At 39.4% G+C, this 24065-nt stretch overlaps 1 protein-coding gene and 1 pseudogene across 1 annotated transcript; both read left to right on the plus strand.

Annotated features, from left to right (window-relative positions):
• Window positions 1–1007: 1007 nt before the first annotated feature.
• On the plus strand, window positions 1008–2494 carry LOC126795470 (uncharacterized mitochondrial protein AtMg00810-like). The gene is made up of 2 exons (XM_050522307.1): window positions 1008–1329; window positions 1467–2494. Exons 1-2 carry the CDS (start codon window positions 1008–1010, stop codon window positions 2492–2494), a joined length of 1350 nt encoding a protein of 449 aa, XP_050378264.1.
• Window positions 2495–11413: 8919 nt separating this feature from the next.
• On the plus strand, window positions 11414–20522 carry LOC126793297 (F-box protein CPR1-like; annotated as a pseudogene).
• The last annotated feature ends 3543 nt before the right edge of the window (window positions 20523–24065 follow it).

The following is a 24065-nucleotide window of genomic DNA, read 5'->3' on the forward strand; positions in this document are numbered from 1 at the left end:
GCATGTCGGAACCTAGCTTTTGGCCGGGCGAAAGTTACGATATAGTTAGAGCTCTAGTCTGTCTGCCGGGGCACTACATATGAGGTAACAGATGAGTTATCGGCTTATGAGTACCCATATATTTTTGATATTGGATGACAGATGGTTGTCCAATGTCGGCGGCGTACTACATGAGGGGTAACAGAGGGGTACCAGCGCTCATGAGTACCCGTATTATAAATGCATTTGGGTAAACAGAGGGGTTGCCCAATTCTCATGAATACATATTTTCTCACATTATTAGACAACCAGATGGGCCGTCTAATGAGTCATGAGTGCATTTATATTTGTTGTTTTGTGGATTTTCGTATATATTGATATGCGAGTTATATTGTTGTTTTACTCATACGAGCTGCAAAGCTTACCGGGTTTGTGTTTACAATCCCGGTGCACCTATTTGATGGTGTAGGGGATAACTCTGTAGGTGTGGCTTAGCGAAAATCGACGGACCACTCAGAGGATTTGAAGTTATTTATTTCCATCTTGTGGTGAGGACTTTGTGTGGATTTCTTTGTGAGGATTTTGTGAGGATTATACATTTCCATTTGTTATAATGTTGAATTATAAATTTTGGTTTGTAATAATCGGTTTGACTGAGTTGTATTTTGAACTCAGAGATGATCCGCTGTGATATTTAAATGATTTCGATTCATTGAGATTGATTTAGTGTTTTTCATGACTTTGAAATTTGAGTTTTATACTCGAAATTTTGGGGTCGTGACAGAGAGTGTAGAGAAATTGTTCCAGATGAGTCTCAATCCTCATCAAAAAGGTATCCTAGTCGGACTCGGACAACCAATGTCAGATTGAACGGATTTGAGATGTATAAGCCAAAACATCCTCTTGGAAACATTGCCACATTGAATTCGGCTTCTCTTGCACACAATGCTTTTCTCAACAGCCTGTGTGACTCTTCTGAACCAAAAAATTTTGAGGAAGCTAATCAATCTGCTCTTTGGAGATAGGCTATGAATGATGAATTGAAAGCTCTACATGACAATCAAACATGGAGTGTTGTTCCTCTTCCAAAAGGACATAAAGTTGTTGGTGCTCGTTGGATTTACAAAACCAAATTTCACTCAGATGGAACTATTGAGAGGCACAAAGCTAGATTGGTTGCTCGTGGTTTCACTCAAATCTTTGGAGTTGACTACAAGGAGACCTTTGCTCATGTTGCTAAGATGAACATAGTTCGTGTGTTGTTATCAGTTGTTGTGAATAGTGGATGGAATCTTTTTCAAATGGATGTAAAAAAAATGCTTTTTTGCATGGTGACTTGGAGGAAGATGTGTACATGCATCTACCTCCAGGCCATGAACAAGAGAAAGAGGCAGGAATGATCTGCAAGCTTCATAAGGCCATATATGGTCTAAAACAATCCACAAGAGCTTGGTACTCTAAGTTAAGTTCTGTTCTTTTTGCTTCAGGGTTCAAAAGGAGTCATGGTAATTCTTCTATGTTTGTTCGAAATGGAAAAATGGGAAGACTCATAGTCTTGGTCTATGTTGATGATCTTATTATTATTGGAGATAGTGACTCAGAGATTCAAGCCTTGAAAAAATCTCTTCATTCTACATTTGCTATCAAGGATTTAGGAAGGCTGCGTTATTTCCTTGGAATTGAAATGGATCAAACACCTGGTCAGTTATTCTTGAATCAAAGAAAATATATTTCTGATTTTCTTCATGAAGTTGGTATGCAAGATACTAAAATAGCTCACTCTCCTCTACCTAGCAATCTTAATCTTGACACAGAAAGTGAGAGTCTCCCTGATATCGCTCATTATCAAAGATTGGTTGGTAAGTTAATCTACTTAACTATTACTAGACCTGATATCACTCATGCTGTTCGTCTAGTCAGTCAGTTCATGCACTCTCCACATTCATATCATTTGCAACTTGTTAAGCGTATCCTTAGGTATCTTAAAGGCTCTATGACTAAGGGAATTTTCATGAAAAAGCATAGCCATTTTAAACATGAAGGATATACAGATTTGGATTGGGCAGGAAATGTTCTTGATAGAAAATTCACAACTGGTTTTTGTACTTTTGTTGGTGGAAACTTGGTTACATGGAAAAGTAAAAAACAGTCTGTGGTTGCTAGATCAAGTGCAGAGGCTGAGTACAGGGCAATGGCTTTAGCTGCATGTGAACTCATCTGGTTAAAGACTCTTCTCAGTGATCTTGGCATTATTGTATCTACTCCTATCATCTTACATTGTGATAACCAAGCCGCAATGCATATTGCTGCAAATCCTGTGTTTCACAAGAAAACCAAGCACATTGAAGTGGATTGTCATTTTATTCGAAATCAAGTTCAGTCCAAGCTTCTTTCCACTGCATATATCAAGTCTAGTGAGCAGCTTGCGGATGTGTTTACAAAGATTTTGCCAACTACTCAGTTTGGTCATCTATTGTTCAAGCTTGGCTCTAGAGACTCTCTTGATCTAGTTTGAGGAGGAGTATTGAAGTATGGTTGTTGATTATGAAGTTTACATGCTTATATGCAGTGATATACAGAGGTTCGCAAAGGATGCAAGCATAGCTGCAACCCTCCAGTTTTTTGGTTGTCGTTTGTTCCCGTTGCTGTCGTTCTCAGTTAATGGAAAGGTGGTCGTATGCTCATCTTTGTGTCGTCCTTTTTCGAATCAGTGCATTAAATGCAGAATCGTGGGTTGTTGGCTTTCTCTCCTTGATATCAGTTTTGTTGTTCACAAACTGATCTTCTTCCCTTGTTTTCTGGTTATGTACATGCTTAGGTTAGATAGATAGTCGTTGTGTTAGTCTTAGATATAGATTATTTTGAAGTGTGTGATGTACAATAGTTTATAGCTCAGCTTTTTTTTTTTTACTGATATATTCATGCAGTCCATATCTTGTATTTTTTAGCTTAGTTCTTAATATATTAAGTTGAAGCTCTAAAACATTCTCTTCTTATTCTCTCATTCTATTCCTTAAATTCAACAAATTCCATACATAACAAATTATTGTTCATGCTGAAGTGTTGAACCTTATATCCTTCATTACAAGTAAACTCATCTTATATCCTTCATTACATGTAAACTCATCTTATGGACAAGTATCAATATGGGTGAACGAAAGCTTACACGTTAGTATGAAGATTACAAGCCCTAGATATATGAATGTGATGATAAGAAAGCCATCGGTAGGCTAAAGTTTATATGGCCGGAAAGGGTGCTCGCCTGCTCGGTACGCTAGTAATGGCCTGAGCTCTGAGAGCATTATCTGAAAGCCAAAGTAAACTGCGCGGACTTAATGTATCGAGCTAATAAAATTTATAACGTGTTTTGAGCTTGTAAATTACCTCTGTTTAAGCTCAGCTCGGTGTTTATGTCAGGGAGACATCACTTGAACCAGAAGAGGCGATCCGTCACACTCTGAGTTTGATGGAAATGAAGAGAAGGCTGAGGGTATCATGTTCCGTTTGTGTGACAAACGCCATTCATCAATGCATCCCATTTGGTGAGCATCCAAGTCCGGAGGAATTCCCTTGTTAACAATCTCAAGAATCCTCTCAGTCTTACTGAGAATGTAAACTGCATGCCTCACAGTTTCTTCCCTCTCTTCAATTTTGCTGTTGAAACACTTCATCGCTACAACTCTCTGTGTGTAGAAATCCATAGGCATGAACAAAGGCATATGGAGCAATTTTCTCTTTTGTTGTATTGAGATTGTTGAAACTGGATATACAATGAACAATGTTTATATACAAGCAAAAACACTATTTTCTCCTAAAATAAAGCTAACGGGGCAGGGATTAAACCATGCCTTACCACCATGCTTCACAGTAAACAGCAGGTGAACCAACTAAAGTAAAAACAGATCCATGAATCTATGAATCAAGCAGTCCATACATAGAACCATGCTGCAATACTCCCCCTCAAGCTGGCTCAAAGATATTAATTGAGCCAAGCTTGCCTAAGATGAGCTGATATTGATCAGAAGGCAAGGACTTGGTGAAAATGTCAGCTAGTTGTTCTTCACTGCGAGTATATCTAGTTTCAATCACTTGAGCTTGTACCTGATTTCTAATATAGTGGCAGTCAACTTCAATATGTTTAGTGCGCTCATGAAACACTGGATTGGATGCTATATGCATGGCAGCTTGATTATCACAATGAAGAGAGATAGGCTTGCAAGTAGGAAAACCTAAATCAGCTAGGAGACCTTTTAACCAAATTAATTCACAAGTTGCAGATGCCATTGCTCTATATTCGGCCTCTGCACTCGATCGAGCTACAACACTCTGCTTATTGCTTCTCCATGTTACTAAATTGCCACCTACAAAGGTGCAGAAGCCAGTAGTACTTTTTCGATCAAGTGCATTCCCTGCCCAATCAGCATCAACAAAACCAACTATATCTGTATGATCATTGCACCTGAGAATAATTCCTCTACCAATGGAGCCTTTCAAATATCTTAGAATGCGTTTCACAATTCTCAAATGGTGGTCAGTTGGGGCATGCATGAATTGGCTAACAATGCTCACAGCATAGGAGATATCAGGGCGAGTAATTGTGAGGTAAATGAGTTTTCCAACTAACCTTTGATAATCCTGCAAGTTAGAGAGAGAATTTCCAGGAGAGTCAAGAATGAGTTTGCTTTCAAGGGGGGTTCTAGCTGGTTTGCAATCAAGAACATCTGCTTTAGCAAGAAGATCTAGCACATACTTTCGCTGATTAAGAAATAAACCCTTTTGAGAAGATGCCATTTCAATACCAAGGAAATATTTGAGAACTCCCAAGTCTTTCATTGCAAATTTTGCTTGAAGTGATTGCTTGAGAGACAAAATTTCATCACAATTATCACCAGTAATAATCAAATCATCCACATATATAAGAACCATCAGCTTTCCATGTAAACCATCTCGAATGAACAATGAAGAGTCTGCATTGCTTCTAGAAAACCCTACTCCTTCAAGAACTGAACTGAGCTTTGCATACCATGCTCTAGGTGACTGTTTCAAGCCATAAATAGCTTTATGCAGTCTGCAGACCAAGCTTGGATCAGTAGCTTGTGGATGTCCAGGAGGCAATCTCATATATACCTCTTCTTGTAATTCACCATTCAAAAAAGCATTCTTTACATCCATTTGATGTAAAGACCAATTTTTATTAACTGCAACAGACAACAAAACTCTCACTGTATTCATCTTTGCAACTGGTGCAAAGGTTTCCTTGTAGTCCACTCCATATGTTTGAGTGAAACCACGAGCTACTAATCGTGCTTTATGCCTCTCCAAGGTTCCATCAGCATGAAGTTTGTTCTTGTAGATCCATTTGCTGCCAACAGCCTTTTTTCCCTCAGGAAGCTTCACAATGCTCCAGGTCTTGTTGTTTTCAAGGGCAGTTAACTCATCTTGCATATCTTTCTACCAATTTTCATGTTCAACAGCTTCTTGAAAATTTCGAGGCTCATGAAATTTGTCCAAGGAACTGAGAAAGGCTGCATAGGTAGGGGACAACTTGTCATAATTCACAAAATCTGAAACATGATATTTGGAAGTATATGCAACATAATCCTTGAATTTAGCAGGTGCATTTCTAGTTCTGATGGGATTTCTCCTAGGACCAGCAGGAAACACAGGAGGAGGGGAATCCTCATTAACAACGAGTTCAACTTGATCTACAAATTCATCATGATGAACTGGCTCATGATTAGTGGCTTGAACATCTCCATTATGATTAACTGCATTAATTTCAATTGCAGAATATGTGAGAGCATTAGTTTCTGTAGAAATATTAATTGAAGGAAATAAATCTTTATAGAACTCCCCCTGTCCATGAACTCCCAATTTCTCTGTAAAATAGTTCACTGACTCATCAAATTTTACATCTCGGGAAACAATCATTTTTCTTGTGGCCAAGTTGTAACAACAATAACCCTTCTGAGTTGATGAGTACCCTAGAAAAAGGCACTTAATTGCTCTAGGGTCCAATTTTCCTCGATGTGTATCTTGAACACGCACATAACAGACACAACCAAACACTTTTAGATGAGATAGATCAATTTTCCGATTTTTCAAGACTTCCAAAGGTGACTTAGAGCCTAACACTCTACTTGGCAACCGATTTATCAAATATGTGGCAGTGAGCACAGCTTGACACCAGTACTTCTTGGGAACATTAGCATGAAACATAATAGCTCGAGTTTTTTCCAGTAAATCTCTAGTTTTCCTTTCTGTAGTGCCATTTTGTTGAGGAGTGCCAACACAGCTTGTTTGATGAATGATGCCAAATTGCTCCAAAAATTGGACATTTTATGAGACATGTATTCTGAGCCATTATCAGATCGAAGAATTTTAATTTTTGATGAAAATTGAGTGCTAACAAGATTATGGAAATTCTTGAAAAAGTCGTATATTTCACTCTTGTGTTTAAGCAAATACACCCAAGTAATCCTTGTAAAATCATCAATGAAGGTTACAAAATACCTATATCCATCAAAGGATTGCATGATAGGTCCCCAAATATCAGAGTGGATGATTTCAAATGGATTACAAAATCTAGACACAGAGGAACTAAAAGGTAATCTAGAAAATTTGGACATATGACAAACTTCACAATGCTTGCTTTCTTGGTTCAAGGCAGGGAACAAAATGGACATCGCTTTTTCAGAAGGATGAGCTAGACGTTGATGCCACAGTTGATGACTAGAGACACTACAAGCACTGACTTGGAAGGCCTGCATTTTCGTAGATATGTAATACATGCCATTTAAGAAAAAACCTTCACCAATCTTCTTCTTGGTGGTAATATCCTGAAAAAGGACACCATTAGGTGAAAAAATGGCTAGACAGTTTAAGTCTCTAGTAATCTTTCCAACAGACAATAATTGGAAGGGAAAAGAGGGGATGTATAAAGCATCAGATTTGATGTGATTAGAAAACAAGTGAATTTTTCTTTTTCCTAACACAGAAGCACCTTTGCCATTAGCAACAGATACAGATGAGGACACTTTTTCAAAATCATGTAGGCTTTCAAGATGATTAGTCATGTGATCTGTGGCTCCAGAATCAATAACCCAATATTCATGCTGAATATTCACATCAAGTGCAGTTTTAAAGGCAGACATAATACCTGGAATACCATCATCCTTGACACTGTCAAAATCAGCTAGAAATCCTGCAAACTTCCCAAGCAAGGCAGTATGGGAACCATTTCCAGAAGAAGAAGCTCCTTGAGATACCAAGGTTTGTTTTTGTTGCAAGAATGATGCAAAATCATTGATGAGTGCAGTAGGGTTGGATGTAAAATTCAACAGACCATTCGAATGAGTTGATGAAGAAGAGGCCACATCAGTAGTAGCAAGATTTGCTTTGGAAAAATTGGTGTTCCACCCTTTCGGATTCTTTCTATTTTCTCTGTCCTTGTTGAATTTCACCTTCAGCTCAGGGTGTAGGATCCAACATGTTTCCTTAGCACGATTAGTGGCATCACAATGAGTGCATTTCAGCTCACTGCGCTTTCCTTTGTATGATTTCACTCCATTGTATTTTTGAGAGACAGCATACGCCCTTGAATGTGCAAGATTGTTGTTGATTTCAGAGTTCATCACTTTCCTTCGAAGTTCCTCTCTCTGCACTGTAGAACAAACAACTCTAAATGAAGGTAACTCTGGATTCATGAGAATATGGCTCCTTAAATCCTCATAGTCTGGACGCAGGTTTGCCAACAGTTGAAAAATCTTATCCTCTTCAGCTCTCTTGACCAAAGTTGTTGTATCTATAGTATGAGGTCGATACAGATCCAACTCATTCCACATAGAGGTCATGCTCCCCAAGAACTGCACAAAAGAAGAGTCATCTTGTTGCAAGTTAACAATATCCCTTTTTAATTGGAAAACCCTAGCAGAGTTATTCAAGTTTCCATACATCTCCTTAACATTAGTCCAAAGATGCATGGAAGACTCTGAATAATTGAATATTTGAACTAATTGGGGCTCCATTGAGTTAAGAACCCAGGACATCACTAATCTATCTTTAGCCAACCAATCATCATAACTTGCAGAACCTTCTTCTGGCACAGTAATAGTGCCAAGGACATAACCAAGCTTGCGTTTTCCCCCAAGAGCTAATATAATAGCTCTAGACCAGGAAATATAGTTATGTTCGGACAGCAAGGTCGAACACAATCTGAGATTTGTATTGTCTCCAACATCAGTCATGTTTGAAATGGAGTTGTTGAGAGAAGCAAATGGATTTTCTTCCGAAAATGAAGAACTTTATGTCATTTGAAACTGGAGAACTAAGGGAACTTGCAAATACACTTAGGAGAAGAAGAAGAGGATATGCAGAGGCAAGATACTTAAAATTCCTGCTCTGATACCATGTAGAAATCCATAGGCATGAACAAAGGCATATGGAGCAATTTTCTCTTTTGTTGTATTGAGATTGTTGAAACTGGATATACAATGAACAATGTTTATACCATGAATCTATGAATCAATCAGTCCATACATAGAACCATGCTGCAATACTGTGTATTAGTGAGACAAGCACCGACAATGTCAGAGATCATCACCAGCAGTGCTTCAAATAATCTATCGTCGCATTTTTGGTTGAGCAGGAGAGTCTGACATATCCTATGCATGGAATTAGCAGCCAATTCCTTAACAGACCATTTTGAAGGACTTGCACACTCAGTCTTATCTCTACGCTTCCTTTTCGATTCTTCAAATCTGGACTTTGCAGTTTCAGCAAGCTCTTTAAGCACTTCTCTCGGGCTCTTTCCTCGTGGAGACAGGTTTCTGAGATCCACATCTAGCCATGTGTGATAGAGATCGACTCGTAGCCACACAATGTTTGCTGCCTTTCTGGTGTTTGCTAACTCACTTTTATGATCCAAGTGATCTTCAATGGCATTTATGAATATCAGCCCTTGGTTCACGCCATTTACCAACTCTTCCATTGAGCAAATGTTGTTGTTGTAGAGTGCAAGAGCAATACTTGTTAATGTCACAACAGGAAGACCCCAACAGTTTGGGGGTTCTTCAGAATCCAAGGAGGGAACTTGGTCGCTGTAAATTCAGCTACTCCTTTGAACCTTTGCGAGAATGTGGATTTCTGCAAGAGTTTGAGGAGATATTTGGGTTCTGCTTTCCTTCCCTTTTGATGCCAATAGTCAGTAGCATCACAATTTGCTCTCATCATGAACTCAACCAATGCCTTTTCACCTTCAAGAAACAGAACATAACAACTAAAATCTGCCCTTACATTTTTCTTAGCTTGTGGCCGGGTGTTACACTCGAACTTTTTGCAATGCCACTCTTTGACAATGTCACAACATAGATATATTCTGCTCACAAATAAAATGGAAATGAATCGAATATGTGAGTGGAGAGTAGTAGGTGAGGGAATCACGGTAGTGGAATGTGTAGTGGAGATCACTTTATATGTGTATATATAGATGATTATAGTGTAATAATATGAACAAGCAAGTTTAAATTCATCTTGGAATCAGAGCAACGTTTTCCCTTTGTTATTGCTCTGCTTTTTCTGGGATTTTTTCTCCCGAGCACAGTCGCGTCGCCGACATCGCCGCCGCTGTCTTCTCCCGCTTCCAACCGGCTCCGGCTCTGCACGTCGATGTCACCGTAGCTTTCCGACATTTTTCACGTCGTTTCCACCCCTGCACGGTCGCTGCTGCCCTCCGAGTCGTCGACGGTGTTCGTCCGGCTCCACTGTGTTCGTCTGTCGACCAGACGACGTCGCCGCTTCCGCTCCTCTCCGGTTTTCCCCGTCGACATCGCTGCTTCCCTCCGCCGGCCCTCACGCGATCTCGACGTCGCCGTTTCTGCTCCGACGTTGCCGCTGCCGTTCCTGCCCTCCTCAGCTGTCTCCGCTCCTGCCTGACGTCATCGCCGCTCCATCAACGTCGCCGCTGCTCTCCGACGCTGCCGTCACCGTCGCCATCCTCTCCAACGTCGCCGCTGCTCTCCGGTTTTGTCACCGTCGCCATCCCCTTCCTTTCGGCGATTCCGACCCATTTCCACACCCACATTGCCCGGCCCAGATCCACACAGCCCGGCCCAAATACCCGACCCGGTTCACCAACCCGACCCGGTTTGTCAACCCGACCCGGTTCGTTAACCCGACCCGACCCGATTCGTCAACTCGACCCGCATCTCCGACCCGGCCCGGTTTGTCTGCCCGACCCGGTCCATTGTAGTTTCTTCTGTCAGTGCAGGTGCACCGACAGTGCAAGTGCACCGACAACCGATTCTTGTCAGTCTTTTCTTCTCATATTTCGATTTTATGGGTTCTGGAGATGAAGCAGAGGGTTCTATGGTTCCTAAATTTGAAGTATATGTCAAGAGTTCTGATAGCGGTTCTTTTGGGGGCGTTAAACTCAATGAGACCAATTTCCGTAAATGGAAGCGAATTATGGCAGCTCATCTTCGAGGCATGCACAAAATGGGCCATGTTACCGGAATCACTAAAGCTCGAAGTACTGATGACATTGTTGCCTATACTAAGTGGGACGACGATGATGGTCTTGTCATGTCAGTTTTGTGGAAAGCTATGAATGACGAGATCGTTGATTTGGTGGAGGCATGTAACACTGCGCAGGCGATCTGGGAGACCTTGGAAGGTTTATATACTAATGACTCTGATTTCATTCAGGTTCATGAGTTAATGTGCACAGCTTTGGCAATACAGCAGGATGGACAACCAGTGTCGCACTATTTCACAAAACTTAAAAATATTTGGGCTGAAATTGATGTAAAACGTCCTTGCATGATCAAGAATCACGAGGATCTTCTTTGGTACCACAAGGAGAAGGAGCTTGAACGAGTTCACAATTTCCTGAAAGGTCTTGATGCAAAGCATAACAGTGCGAAAGGCGAATTGCTCCGAAAGACCGACCCTCCTAGTCTCCTCACCGCCTTCACATATATCCGCAAGGATGAATCACAACAGGAGAGTCTTCTTCCCACACCCGTCACAGTTTCCAGCCTTACTATTCATGCTCGATCCCCAGCACCACCCCTTCCGCAAGCCAGTTCAGCTCCTCTTCATCAGTAAGGACCACCACCAGGCTTCGGGAATTTGCCCCGCCCTCCTTGCTCTTATTGTCATGATACTAACCATGCTCGTCCAACCTGTTGGAAATTATATCCACACCTCAGGCCCAAGATGCCTAATTATCGTCCCAAGGCGAAAGCAACTATTCAGTTAGTCCGGGAACCTGATATGTATGGTGTGGTTGGGCATGATCATCATACAGCGGGAAGCGCTCAACCTACCGCATCCATAGCTCATCGTGGTAAAATTGGTGTGGCTTTGAATATTTCTAACTTTATTGGTTTTGATACATGGATTATTGATTCTGGTGCATCTGATCATATGACTTATGACAAATCTTATTTTACGGTATTGTCTGCTCCACCTGTACCCTATGTTACTAATGCTAATGGTGAGGCATTTCCCGTCTTAGGGCAAGGGTCAGTTCATATTACTCCCACCATAGAGCTTCACAATGTGCTATATGTACCCGCTTTATCTCATCATTTGCTCTCTGTTCCCCAATTAAACACTGACGCTAAGTGCTCTGTGACATTTTTTCCCATGTATGTGATATTTCAGGATCTTCTCACCGGGGAGTTGGTTGGTCGGGGGTATCTGAGGGGCCGGTTGTTTCATCTGGATCAGACGTATGCCGGAGCAAAACCAGGAGCACAATCTCGGACCGCTTTAATCTCCACTTCTGACAAGCTAAGTGAAGTTTGGTTATGGCATCGTCGCTTAGGGCATCCATCTTTTCGTGTTATGAAACAATATATGCCTACTTTGTTTATTCGTGTCGATGAGTCCACTTTACGTTGTGAGACGTGTGTTTTGGGAAAAAGTCATAGATCTACGTATTCCCCTAGTACTTCTCCCAAACGTATTCTTCCTTTTGAATTGATTCATTCTGATGTTTGGAGACCCTCCAAAGCTCCTACTGTATCTGGGATGCGGTATTATGTTTCATTTATTGATGATTGTACTCGTCTTTCATGGATTGTTCTTCTCAAGACTAAAAATGAGGTTTTTTCAGCTTTTCAAGCCTTTCATTCCACTGTTAAAACACAATACAATGCCACTATTAGGGTTCTTCGTTCTGATAATGGGGGGGGGGGGAATATGTGAATCGTGTCTTTCAGGAGTTCTTTCACACACACGAGATTGTTCATCAAACAACGTGTCCTTACACCCTTGAGCAAAATGGGATTTCTGAAAGGAAAAATCGTCATTTACTTGATATGGCTCGGTGTATTCTTTTTAGTGCACATATGCCTACATCTCTTTGGGGAGATGCTGTCATCACTTCTGCCCACCTCATTAATCGTCTTCCCTCTCGTGTCCTTCACGGGAAGGTTCCATATGAGGTGCTTGCTTCTCATGTCTCATTACCCTCTTTTTATAATCTTCCTGCCCGTGTTTTCGGTTGTGTTGCTTTTGTCCATCTTCCACATCATCAGCGGTCTAAGTTGGATGCCCGTGCAGTTAAATGTGTGTTTGTTGGGTATGGAGGTCATCAGAAAGGATATCGATGCTATCATCCACCTACCAGGAAGTACTATGTCACTATGGATGTTACTTTCTTTGAAGATATGAGCTATTTTACCTCTTCTGATACTGCTCTTCAGGGGGAGAATTCTTATTTTGAAGAGTTGTATCATGAAGAGGGGGAGCCTAGTGCGCCAGTGACAGGTTCCGTTGAGATTACCAATGTGTCAGCCCCACAGGAACTACCAGAAGATGACAACACAACTACCCCTCATGTCTCCCGTATTACCTCTGACCAATTCTCTTCTGGTACAGAAGATCCTCCTGGTACAGAACCTCACTCATCTGAGGTTAGTCATTCTATTGGGGCTAATACTAGTGAGGATAATAGTAGACAATATGTATTGCCAAATAGGTCTACTCGGGGTCAGCCAACAAAAAAATATGAACCTACCCTTCAGGCTAAAGCTAAGTATCATGTAGCAAATTTTATGTCTACCAAAAGATTGTCTAAGTCATATGAATCATTTGTGAATCAAATATCTACTGTATCAGTACCTAACAAAGTGCAGGATGCATTGAGAGATCCAAAATGGAGAAAAGCAATGGAAGAAGAGATGGAAGCATTGCAAAAGAACAATACTTGGGAGCTTGTATCTACACCACATGGCAAGAAGACTGTGGGATGTCGCTGGGTGTTTACAGTAAAACATAATCCAGATGGGACAGTGAGCCAATATAAAGCACGCCTAGTAGCAAAGGGATTCACTCAGACATATGGCATAGACTATGATGAGACATTCGCACCTGTTGCAAAAATAAACATTATTCGGGTATTACTCTCTTTTGCTGCTAGCTTAAACTGGCCACTTAGACAGTTTGATGTTAAGAATGCATTCCTTCATGGAGAACTTACAGAGGAAGTATACATGGATCTTCCGCCCGGATATATGACCACTTCTCCGAGTGACGTTGTGTGCAGATTGAGAAAATCTTTGTATGGTCTTAAACAATCACCTCGTGCTTGGTTTGGAAGATTCTCACAATTCATGAGGAAAATTGGCTACAGACAGAGTAATTCAGACCACACATTATTTCTCAAACATCAACAAGAGAAGGTAACAGCCCTAATTATATATGTTGATGATATGGTAGTTACTGGGAATGATACTGTTGAGGTGGATAGATTACAAAAACAGCTAGCCACAGAGTTTGAGATGAAGGACTTAGGTACACTCAAGTACTTCTTGGGCATTGAGGTAGCCCGGGGAAATGATGGTATTTATCTGTGTCAGAGGAAATACATCCTTGATCTACTAACAGAAACAGGTATGTTGGATTGCAGTCCCATTGATACTCCTATTGAGCAGAACCATCGGTTAGCAGAGTATCCAGATCAAGTGCCGACTGAAAAAACTCGTTACCAGAGGCTAGTTGGACGTCTGATTTATTTATCACATACTAGACCAGACGTTGCATATGCAGTAAGTGTAGTGAGTCAGTTCATGCATAATCCCATTGAGGAACACATGGATGCTGTTGTAAGAATTTTGAGGTACTTGAAGTCAGCCCCAGGAAGAGGAGTAATGTTTTCTAATCACAAAAATATTTTTGAAGTTTGTGGCTTCACAGATGCAGACTGGGCTGGAAATATTACAGATCGGAGATCCACATCAGGGTACTTTACCTTTGTTGGGGGTAATCTTGTTACATGGAAGAGTAAGAAACAAAATGTAGTAGCTCGATCTAGTGCTGAAGCAGAGTACAGAGGTATGACTCAGGGAGTATGCGAATTGTTATGGCTTAGAAACTTGCTACAAGATTTGGGTATTAAACCCAAAAGTGCTATGCAGCTGTACTGTGACAACAAGGCAGCTATTGATATTTCACAGAATCCTGTACAACATGATCGTACAAAACATGTGGAGGTTGATCGTCATTTTATAAAGGAGAAGCTAGACGCAAAGATCATCAGTTTTCCTTTTGTTCCTACAGAAGAGCAACTTGCCGATATGTTCACAAAAGGAGTATCTAAGAAAGCTTTTTATGACTCACTTGGCAAGTTGGGCATGGTTGATATGTATGCGCCAACTTGAGGGGGAGTGTGAGTGGAGAGTAGTAGGTGAGGGAATCACGGTAGTAGAATGTGTAGTGGAGATCACTTTATATGTGTATATATAGATTATTATAGTGTAATAATATGAACAAGCAAGTTTAAATTCATCTGAATAGCCTTACTCGACAAGACAATACCTTACTGCATTGTAATACAAATGTCTAGAAGCATGTTTCTTGCTTCATGCGTAAGTTTCCTGCAGTGCCTACTTTGGATTCTTAAGGTTAGTGGTTGCTTTTTCAACCCCAACAGCCCCTGAATCCAGTATTTCAATCTCGAATTCCTTTATACAGCTTATGTTTCCTCATTTTGGGCACTTGAAGTTTATGGCAATGAACCACCTGAATGCTGGAGCAATAGTACCAACTCCAACTGCGACAGTTTGTGTGACAAGTATCAAAGTTGTTCTGAGCTTGTAGTCTGATTCTCCGCTGCAAAACTTAAACGATGAAGTCATTACATAAGTTCGAAGCACGGCTTCAGCCAAAATCATGGTGCTGAGAAGACAGAAAGCTCCAGAAGGAGTGCATATCACCGAGCGGCCCATCAGGAATTGGGGCCTAGAAGTATGAGCCATCATCCAATGTTTAGTCAATGCCTCTCTAAGTTTCCCAGCTTCCATTATTTCGTTTGCATCCTCTTTCAAAGCTAACTGACGCCTTTTGTTGTACTTCTTTTCTAGGGAATGCTTTGTGGTTGGAACAGTTAGAGCAGAGAAAATCAACATGATGAGTATTACAAACATGATGAAGATAATCGCAATATGCTCCTTGCACAACACAAAGATGGCACCAGTAGCTAGTTGGATGCATATATTAACAATGAGGGTGATGACCAGAATCCCCAAAGCAACCACATTCATGAACATTTCGTCATTCTCCATGGCTCCAAGGGAAGGCATGGAGTTGGACATTGCGGTGCAGATGAAGATTGAGCTGCTGAGTTTAGCAAGCTGATCATGGCTGTTGGGTATGGGAGTGTTGAGATCAACTGAAAAAGTTTGATAGCCACACCTAGCAAGGTGAGAGTAGTGGCATTGATGGAGAAGAATTTGGAAGGAAACCAGAGCTTGTGGTGTTGAAAGCCGAGGATTACATCTGCAGCCATAGCAATGAAGCAGATAAAGGATGCAGCTGCTACATACATGCCAATCCAAGGCATTGGTGCACTGAAGTTCTCGTCGTGAAGATCCTCATTGTTGTCACATCCACCCATTCTTGCCTCGGTTTCTCTCAGGTGATGGTTACTTTGGAATGTTATTGAACTAAGAAGTTTAGGAGTGCTTTTCACATAATGTTGACATTTGTATTGGAATTTTCTAGTTGATAGAAGCCTGAGCAGGTTAACTAGTTTTGTATTTTACTGATCCCCAAGTGGAGTAGTTTAAGCCTTCTTTTAGTATTAAACTGTCAATGTCTTCAATTATTATGAAAATAAGATTTCTTGCTCTATTATCATCGTAAGATTTCTTGTAAAATACTCTTATTCTGGTAATCTATCAACTCATCAACTGAAAGAAAGAATTGGATCAATTGATTGGTATTGTGGCTCTTGTCGGTTTCATCTTAGTATTAATCGATCTTTGCTGTGTAATTCATAGTAATCAAAACCTTGAAAATTATTCTCTTATATTTGTTGAATGAAAATCTCTAATAGCAAACAGCCGCCCATGACAACACCATAAATCTTCAGGGGTATTGGCGTGACGAGTGAGATGAGAACACAAACAGGTGAGAACGACTGGTTAAATGATTCTTTAATTGGATTTGATATGATAGGATCCATATTGTAACTTATACTAGTTTTTAATCTCTTGAATTGTTGATGTCATCATGGATCGAGTCGATCTCAAAATTCCTTGTCAAATTCCATGTGCCCCTTGAGCAAACAAAGAGAGTCGCATGTTGATGTCTGACCAAACTATTAACTTGTAGCTTGCAGGTTGATCGACTAAACCGATCTTCTTTTTGAAAATGGTGTTGTCAGCATAGAACAATTCTCAGATTCTCTGCTGGACTTGAATTCAGAAAACTCGTCAAAGCTATTGAAACACTGCGAGCTAGCTAGTCCGGTAGAGACATCACTCACATCAGGAGCACGTAGATGAAGCCAGCATGGATCTGTTTTGACATAAGTTTAGTTTAGCTGTGCGTGGTGCATGGCTTCTCCAACGTGGAGGAAGCTACCTGCATGCTCCAGCTAATGGCGGTCCACGGCGGCTGCTTTTACAGTTTACTTAAAAATTTAAAATAAAACAAAGAATTCGTAGATACTAAAAAATACATTTCACGATACTTCAGGTATCATTTTGAGTTTTTTTCTCAAAATTATAACCGCTCGGCTGCTCTAAATGTTCGCCTGTAAGCCTTAAGATGGAGGATTACAATAATTACATAGGTCCCTGATCGAAATGCTTGCTTGAAGAAAACTCAGATCGATGTGCAACTGCTATCAATGCTTTGCCCCTGGACAATGCCTCGGTCCGCACCTTTTTTTCAGTGGAAAACTAGTGTGTGAATATATTGTAAATTTGGTCCAACAATAGATAAAGGTGGCAGTTGGTGTAATGGCAGCACGATGTCCTTAATAACGGAGTGTCAGGGAGGTCTTGTGTTTGATACTTGTCTCTGCCATTTTTATTTTTTTTTCCTTGCCCCCCATTTTACTGGATTTTTTTGCTACCCCTTATTCTATTCATGACCTTTTTTTTTGAACAACTATTCATGACTTCAATTCTTCATTTTATATTTCCCCAAAATTCCTTCAATTGTCTTCTATTTTTTAAATTTTTACTCCAAAATCGAGACCGAAGAATCTATTAATTTCTCTTATATCTTGTCTATGTGTACAATCTCATCTGTGGTTCAATTGAGAACTAATTATAGTAGTTAAAATTCTCTTAATATTGATCTAGTTAAGTATTGAATTACCATAAATTTTACAAAGTTGTTTACATGCCTAAGTACAAAAACATTTCTGTTAGCTACTAGGTTTTGTCATGACGCCAGTTGTCGTTGCCATTGGTCCTAATTTTTTTTTGTAATATTAATATTTATTATTATATTCATAAATACAAAGGATCCGACTTTTTTCCTTCTAATACTTTGGACCGCCCTGCCTCTGGAAAATCCGGGTTCAGTTTATTATCATCATCAATGTTTTAAAAGGCTAAGGCGTAATTGAGGTGTTTTCGGAAGGGCCTCACAAAGACGTAAGCCTTGAGGAAAAATGCGTAAACCTTATGTATGAATTCATATACTTGTACATTCATTACTCTTTTATGTAGTCTTATATATAACATTATTTGTAACCAAAATAGATATGATAAATGGTTATTCCTTCATAACAAATACATATCAAAACCATGCAATTAATCAAATCACCTTGCATTACATAAATCTATATATTAAAGTACTAATTAGTCTTGAAATATATTTAAAAAAAAAACAAGAACAATGTTTGTACTAGCTTCAAACTTCAAAATTGTCATCATCATCAATTAGAATATCACAATTTAAATCATTATTCAAATGTCACCATCACCATCACCATCACCTCCAACACCGACACCTCTAACAACATCATCTTCAACACCAACATAGGTTTGGTAGAGGGGATTGGTAGAGGTGGTCTTTCTAAAGTCTCAATTTCAAAAACCTAAAAGACCCGTAAAAAAATAGTTTTTTAAATAAAAAATTGTCTATTAAAAAACAAAAATCTTGAACTAAAAAAAAAAGGGTAAATTCCTCCTATGGTACCTGATGTTTGGCTACTTGGACAATTTGGTACCTGATGTATGAAAGCGGACAATTTGGTACCCAAAGTTCTCAAATCTAGGCCATTTTGGTACTTATGTCAATTTTGACCATATTTTCAGGGTTATTTCCGTCATCTTATCTCAACTTTACTTCATTTTTTTATAATACCTCCAAATTGCCTCTAAGTTATCACTAAAAATTTGATAACTCATCCACTTAGTATCTGTGATGATTTACGTATATAAGGTTTCATAATGTAGCTATCAATATAAATTAATTTTAATTATAAGTAATTTAAAAAAATTTGAAAAAAATTACAATTGCATAAAGGCAATTTATTTCCTTTGCATAAAATAATTAGGATACAATAAGTATATATCGAAAAAAATTTATTTTCGATATATGCGAAGTAGATGCTAAGTGGAGTAGATATATCAATTTAATTATCTCCAAAAAGAGGCAATTATAGGAAGAAATGAAGAAAAATGTGAATTTAATGAATTTAGGACTAGAATGACGGAAATAACCCTGAAAATATGGTCAAAATTGATAGAGGTACCAAAATGGCCTAAATTTGAAAACTTTAGGTACCAAATTGTCCGTTTTCATACATCATGTACCAAATTGTCCAAGTAGCCAAACATCAGGTACCATAGGAGGAATTTACCCAAAAAAAAAATTGTTTATGAGGCCTTCACCTTTTGCACCTCAAACTGCGCCTTAAAACGCTTTTCGCGCTTCGGTTCCTGGGCAACTAAGGCTAAGGCCTTTTAGCCTACGCCTTGCGCCTTTTAAACCTTGAGGCGCGCCTCAGGCGCATTTTTTAAAACATTGATCATCATCAATTCATCATCCAACGGTTGCCAAGTCTAATTAGGATCTGTATTCTTCAGCCATATTATTTTGGTTTTCTACGTCTAGTTTGATTTCCCAATATCCTCTTGCTATTATGATTTACGGGTATATATCTGGAATATGAACCTAATATTGTGAAACGTTGCAGCAAATATTGGGTTCTGTTTTTCAAAACCAAATAACTTTCTTTCAGGATGAACGACTCGCATCCCGACAATTATATATGTGAAGATGTCCTGATCAACATTTTAGCAAGACTGCCCGCCAAATCCCTCGTTCGGTTTCTGTGTGTAAGCAAGTCATGGAGTAATTTGATTCGTAGCTCAAGCTTTGTCGCTGCACATCTCAACAGGAACGTCACAGATTACAATCAGTATCTTATTGCTAAGCACTTCTATAGAGTTAGTAAAGGCAGCTACCTCATATCGCTTTTTGCTAATGAAACATTTGAGCAGTGCTTGGAGTTACAACATCCATTGTGGACCAATAAACACTTTGAAGTATATAGCTCGTGCAACGGTTTAGTTTGTATTTCTGATAAAGATTTGAGTTCAACGAGTCCTATATGCATATGGACCCATTTATTAGAAAATCTATATCTGTTCCCAATACCTACATGGCAGATCATATTGGTTTCAAGGAAATCAGCCTGTCATTATGTTTTGACTCAAAATCATAATGATTACAAGGTGGTAAAGATGTTGCGTATATGTCAAGAACGTTCGATGGAAGTTGAGGTTTATAGTCTAGTCACCAACTCCTGGAAAATGATTGAATCGACTCCTCTGTTAGATTCTCTGTGGTGGCTCATGGCGCATGAGGTTTGCAAAGGAATAGTGTATTGGCTTATCTATGAACGTCATCACAGGATTGTGTCATTCGATACCGGGAGCGAAATATTTGATGAATTGTTAGTACCAGATTCCATATTGCCTATCAATGGTTTTGTTAAGATTCAAGCGTACAAGGAAACGATATGCCTTCTTCAAGGTGATACGAATATTGATTTCTGGGTTCTGCAAGAAGGGTCTTTTCAAAAGCTGCGCACTATTATTCTGCCAGGTTATTCCCCTTTTGGCTTGTTTACAGATAATGGACTCTTGGTACAAAAAGATTCAACACACACTGAGCTAGATTTATTTGATCTTGAATCCAACCAACTTAAGGATACCAGAATCCTTACCTGTGATCGTTATAAACTCCATGCTTACAAAGGAAGTCTAGTTCTATTCGATCATTGATATCAAAGGTATACTTCTTTACTGGAGTCTGACAAGTATTCTAGCATAAACCTCAAACTGTATTAATATTGAGGAGATTTGTACATGGATGTTTACTAAACCCATCTAAAGACGATAACAACAGCACGCCATTGTCTCAAAAGAGGTTAGATTTGGCTTCGGTGACTCATCAACCATCAAGTCCCTTTGATTTGCAGCCATGTTTAAAGCAAGGTTGTTCATGATCGATTTTATTTATCTCAAATTTCGTTGTTTAGTTATGAGTTGGAATATATATGATACTTTGATTGTTTTTAGAATACTTTTATTTATCTCCATTGTTGTTTGAATGGTCAATTCTACTGATATAATCTCTTCCCCTAACCAATCACATCTCTCTATGACATGGAATATCTCACTAGGGTCAATTGACTCCTCTCGCCCTAATGTGGCTACGCCCATGCACTAGCCTATTTGAGAATCAGAAAATATGGCATGGCTTCAGTATTATGTGCACAGATTACAGGATGAGCGGAGCGTCAATAAAGTCTTTCGGACAAGACTGATCTAAAATCTTCATCTATGTTGAATTTGAATAACCCTATTGTTAGACATTTGAAGTTTCTATGTTCAGAAAGTAGGATCAAGCAGCGATAGCTGCAAAGAACTAACCTTACAACAAGTATTCTAAACAAGAACGGCTAAAACAAGTTTCTTATCAGGTCATTCAGGTGGCAGCATATAGTTATTAGAGTCCGGTTTCGCTAGAGTGCAAGATTTCAATGGAAACATGTCGAGCTCAAAAGTAGTTCAAAACATACAACTTCTGTCCAAAAAAAAGTTCAAGACACCTCAATGTAGTGACGTAGGGGTGGACTTTTGGACACCGAAAAATCAACAACCGATTAAAACTGAACCGACACTGAAAAACCAAAACCAAATGAAACTGATAGAGCGGTTTCAGAAATTTCCCTAAACCAATTAGTTCGGTTCCGTTTGCGGTTTTGTTCATGTTAAAAACCGACTAAACCGAACCGAACATAATGAATATATATATATATATATATAAATCAAATTATTAATCTTTACTTGATGTAGAAAATATGGAATTGGTCTACTCATCTTATTGCATAATCCATTTATATAGGGAGAGTATTACAATGGTAATTACATCGTACATTATGATGACATAATGACTAAACGTTACCCGGTAACTATTGAAGGCTGATCACCTAATCAGCTCTCGTATGTTACATTGACGAAGGCACATAACGTGTTTTTCTTCAACACTCCCCATTGTGCCGAGTCAACAATAATATGGTGCATAAGGTGTTATCTCATTAAACATTTTACCAAATAACAAAAACTCAGTGGGAGAAAATAAAACCTTAGTTGAAAGGGAAAAAGAGCACAACACACCTATTAATATTGAGAATATCATATATGTGCTAGACTCCCCCTTATGTATGTACTTCCCCCTGATTTTTACATTAATTATAGGAATTTTGATAACTTTTGCATATTTATGCGTTTCATTTGGTACGCATTTCTTTACACCAAATATACAATAATGTGAATAATATTCATTCTCATCATGCGTTTTTCTCTTTTCTTCATAGGGACTATAAGCCTAAACCTTTAGGTATTGTTGTTGCGTGGGCGTTGAGCTATACAACGAATGTGTAATACACCGATTTTTCGGGTTTGCATTGTAAAATTTCTTGTAAGTTATTTAACTTGAAAATTGAATAAATTACATTTTTTTCGTTTTATCGTCGATGTCAAACGAAACAAAAACCGACTTCAGAAATTTAAAAGTTAAAAACATTACGTTTCTGCGACACGGGAGTCGACTTTTACTTCGTCGCTTGTTTCCGAAAACTTCCTTCACGAAAGTTGTAGAACTCATCGATACGAGTTCATGGACACTTCACACACCTTAATCGGACGTCGTATGTGGAAGTTATCGTCGACGGAAATTATCTTTCGATTTTGGAAAAAGTATAAAAGGAGTTTTTAGGGTTTCCTAAAACAGAAATCTCTCTCTCTCTCCCTCTCTCTCGACCCCGACCCCCTCTCCAGAAAATTCCTCCGCCGATCTCACGCCTTTGGCCGGCGTGGCTCTCACCGCCACTCCCAAGACCACCGCAAGCTCGACCTCTCCCACCCTCGGACGAGACGCACCTTCCCTCGCCGCCCTGAAGCCTCGCCGCAGATTCAAGCTTCGCCGCCAGTGAATGGAGCCATAGATCCTTGCAAATCGACGTTTGGGTTGGGTATATCACGAAATTAGAGCTCAAATCGGAGGAGAGATTGAGATTTCCGAAGCTTTCCGGCGACTTTCCGGCCGATTTCCAACGATCTGGGTTGCAACGAAGGTACGGTTGTGATATCTTCATCATGTTCTTCATCTTTCATGTTGAATGTTTGTGATTTTGTTGAGTTTGGGCGGAGGTGTTAGAGTGGCGCGTGTCGCCGTCAGTGGCATGTGGGAGGTTTTGGAAATGCAGGAAGACGACATTAGGCAGTGGAAGAGAGGAGGAGATGAGAGGGGAGAGTTTTGGGCGGCGGTGGGCAAGCCACGTGCGGGTTTTAAGGTGGCGCGTGAGCCCCAAGTGCTGCCACTTTGAGTGGCGCGCGCCATGCGCGGCTGCAGGGTGGCAAGTGAACAGTGTTTCCGAATAGTAATTTTTAGTAAAAAGTAAATTATGTACAGTAAAAAATGTAAAAAGTAATTTCTATACAGTAAATTATAAAAAGTAAATTATGTACATAAAAAAGTAAATTATGTACATAAAAATATAAAAAAGTAATTTATGTACAGTAACAGTGTAAAAGTAATTTTTGTACAGTAACTGTAACAATAATTTTCTAATTAGTAAATTGGTGATTAGTATTTACTGAAAAAGTAATTACATTGAAACAGTACATGAGTGTACATTAATACGTAAAAAGTATGTACATGAACAATAATACGTGAACAGTAATTACGTAAAAACCGTAAATTGCTTAACAGTAAACAATAATATTGATTCCGCATTTGAGGTTTTACGTAACGTTTCTAACCACTTTATTATACAACTAGGTGATCAACAAAACAAGTGAAGAATTTCCTGTCGGTATTGTGGAATTACGCTCAGGAAAATAAGGTGAGTAAATCTCACTATGACGAGTCTACCCTTGGCGGTGATTCATATTTACGTTTTGTTTAAAGGACCGAACTATGACATGTATATGATATAGTAGGTTGTGTAAGTGTATACATAGTAAATACGATACATATATATGGGTTGATATATTATATACTGTCACATTCTTATTTCTAAATAAGTTTATTTATGGCACCAATATATATGTTATTTGAGCTTGAGTTACTTGGTTGTGGTATAATAACATGTGAGGATTGTATTGTACGTGGTTTTAACTTTGAGTCATGTAAAAACGTTTTCTGTCTTCGGACGTGTTGGCAGTATCGGAACCAAGCCTTGACCGGGTGACAGTTACTATTCAGTTAGAGCTCTAATCTGTCTGTCGGTGTACTGCATGAGGGGTAACAGATGGGTT

Source organism: Argentina anserina, chromosome 5 (assembly GCF_933775445.1).
Source record: "Argentina anserina chromosome 5, drPotAnse1.1, whole genome shotgun sequence".
Lineage (NCBI taxonomy): Eukaryota > Viridiplantae > Streptophyta > Magnoliopsida > Rosales > Rosaceae > Argentina > Argentina anserina.

Bases quoted from the DNA above. Each gene is read 5' to 3' on its own strand.
- LOC126795470 (XM_050522307.1), top strand. From the start codon at position 1,008: ATGAATGATGAATTGAAAGCTCTACATGACAATCAAACATGGAGTGTT. The intron at 1,330-1,466 runs GTACATGCATCT...TTTTTGCTTCAG, and splicing joins GGTGACTTGGAGGAAGATGT to GGTTCAAAAGGAGTCATGGT.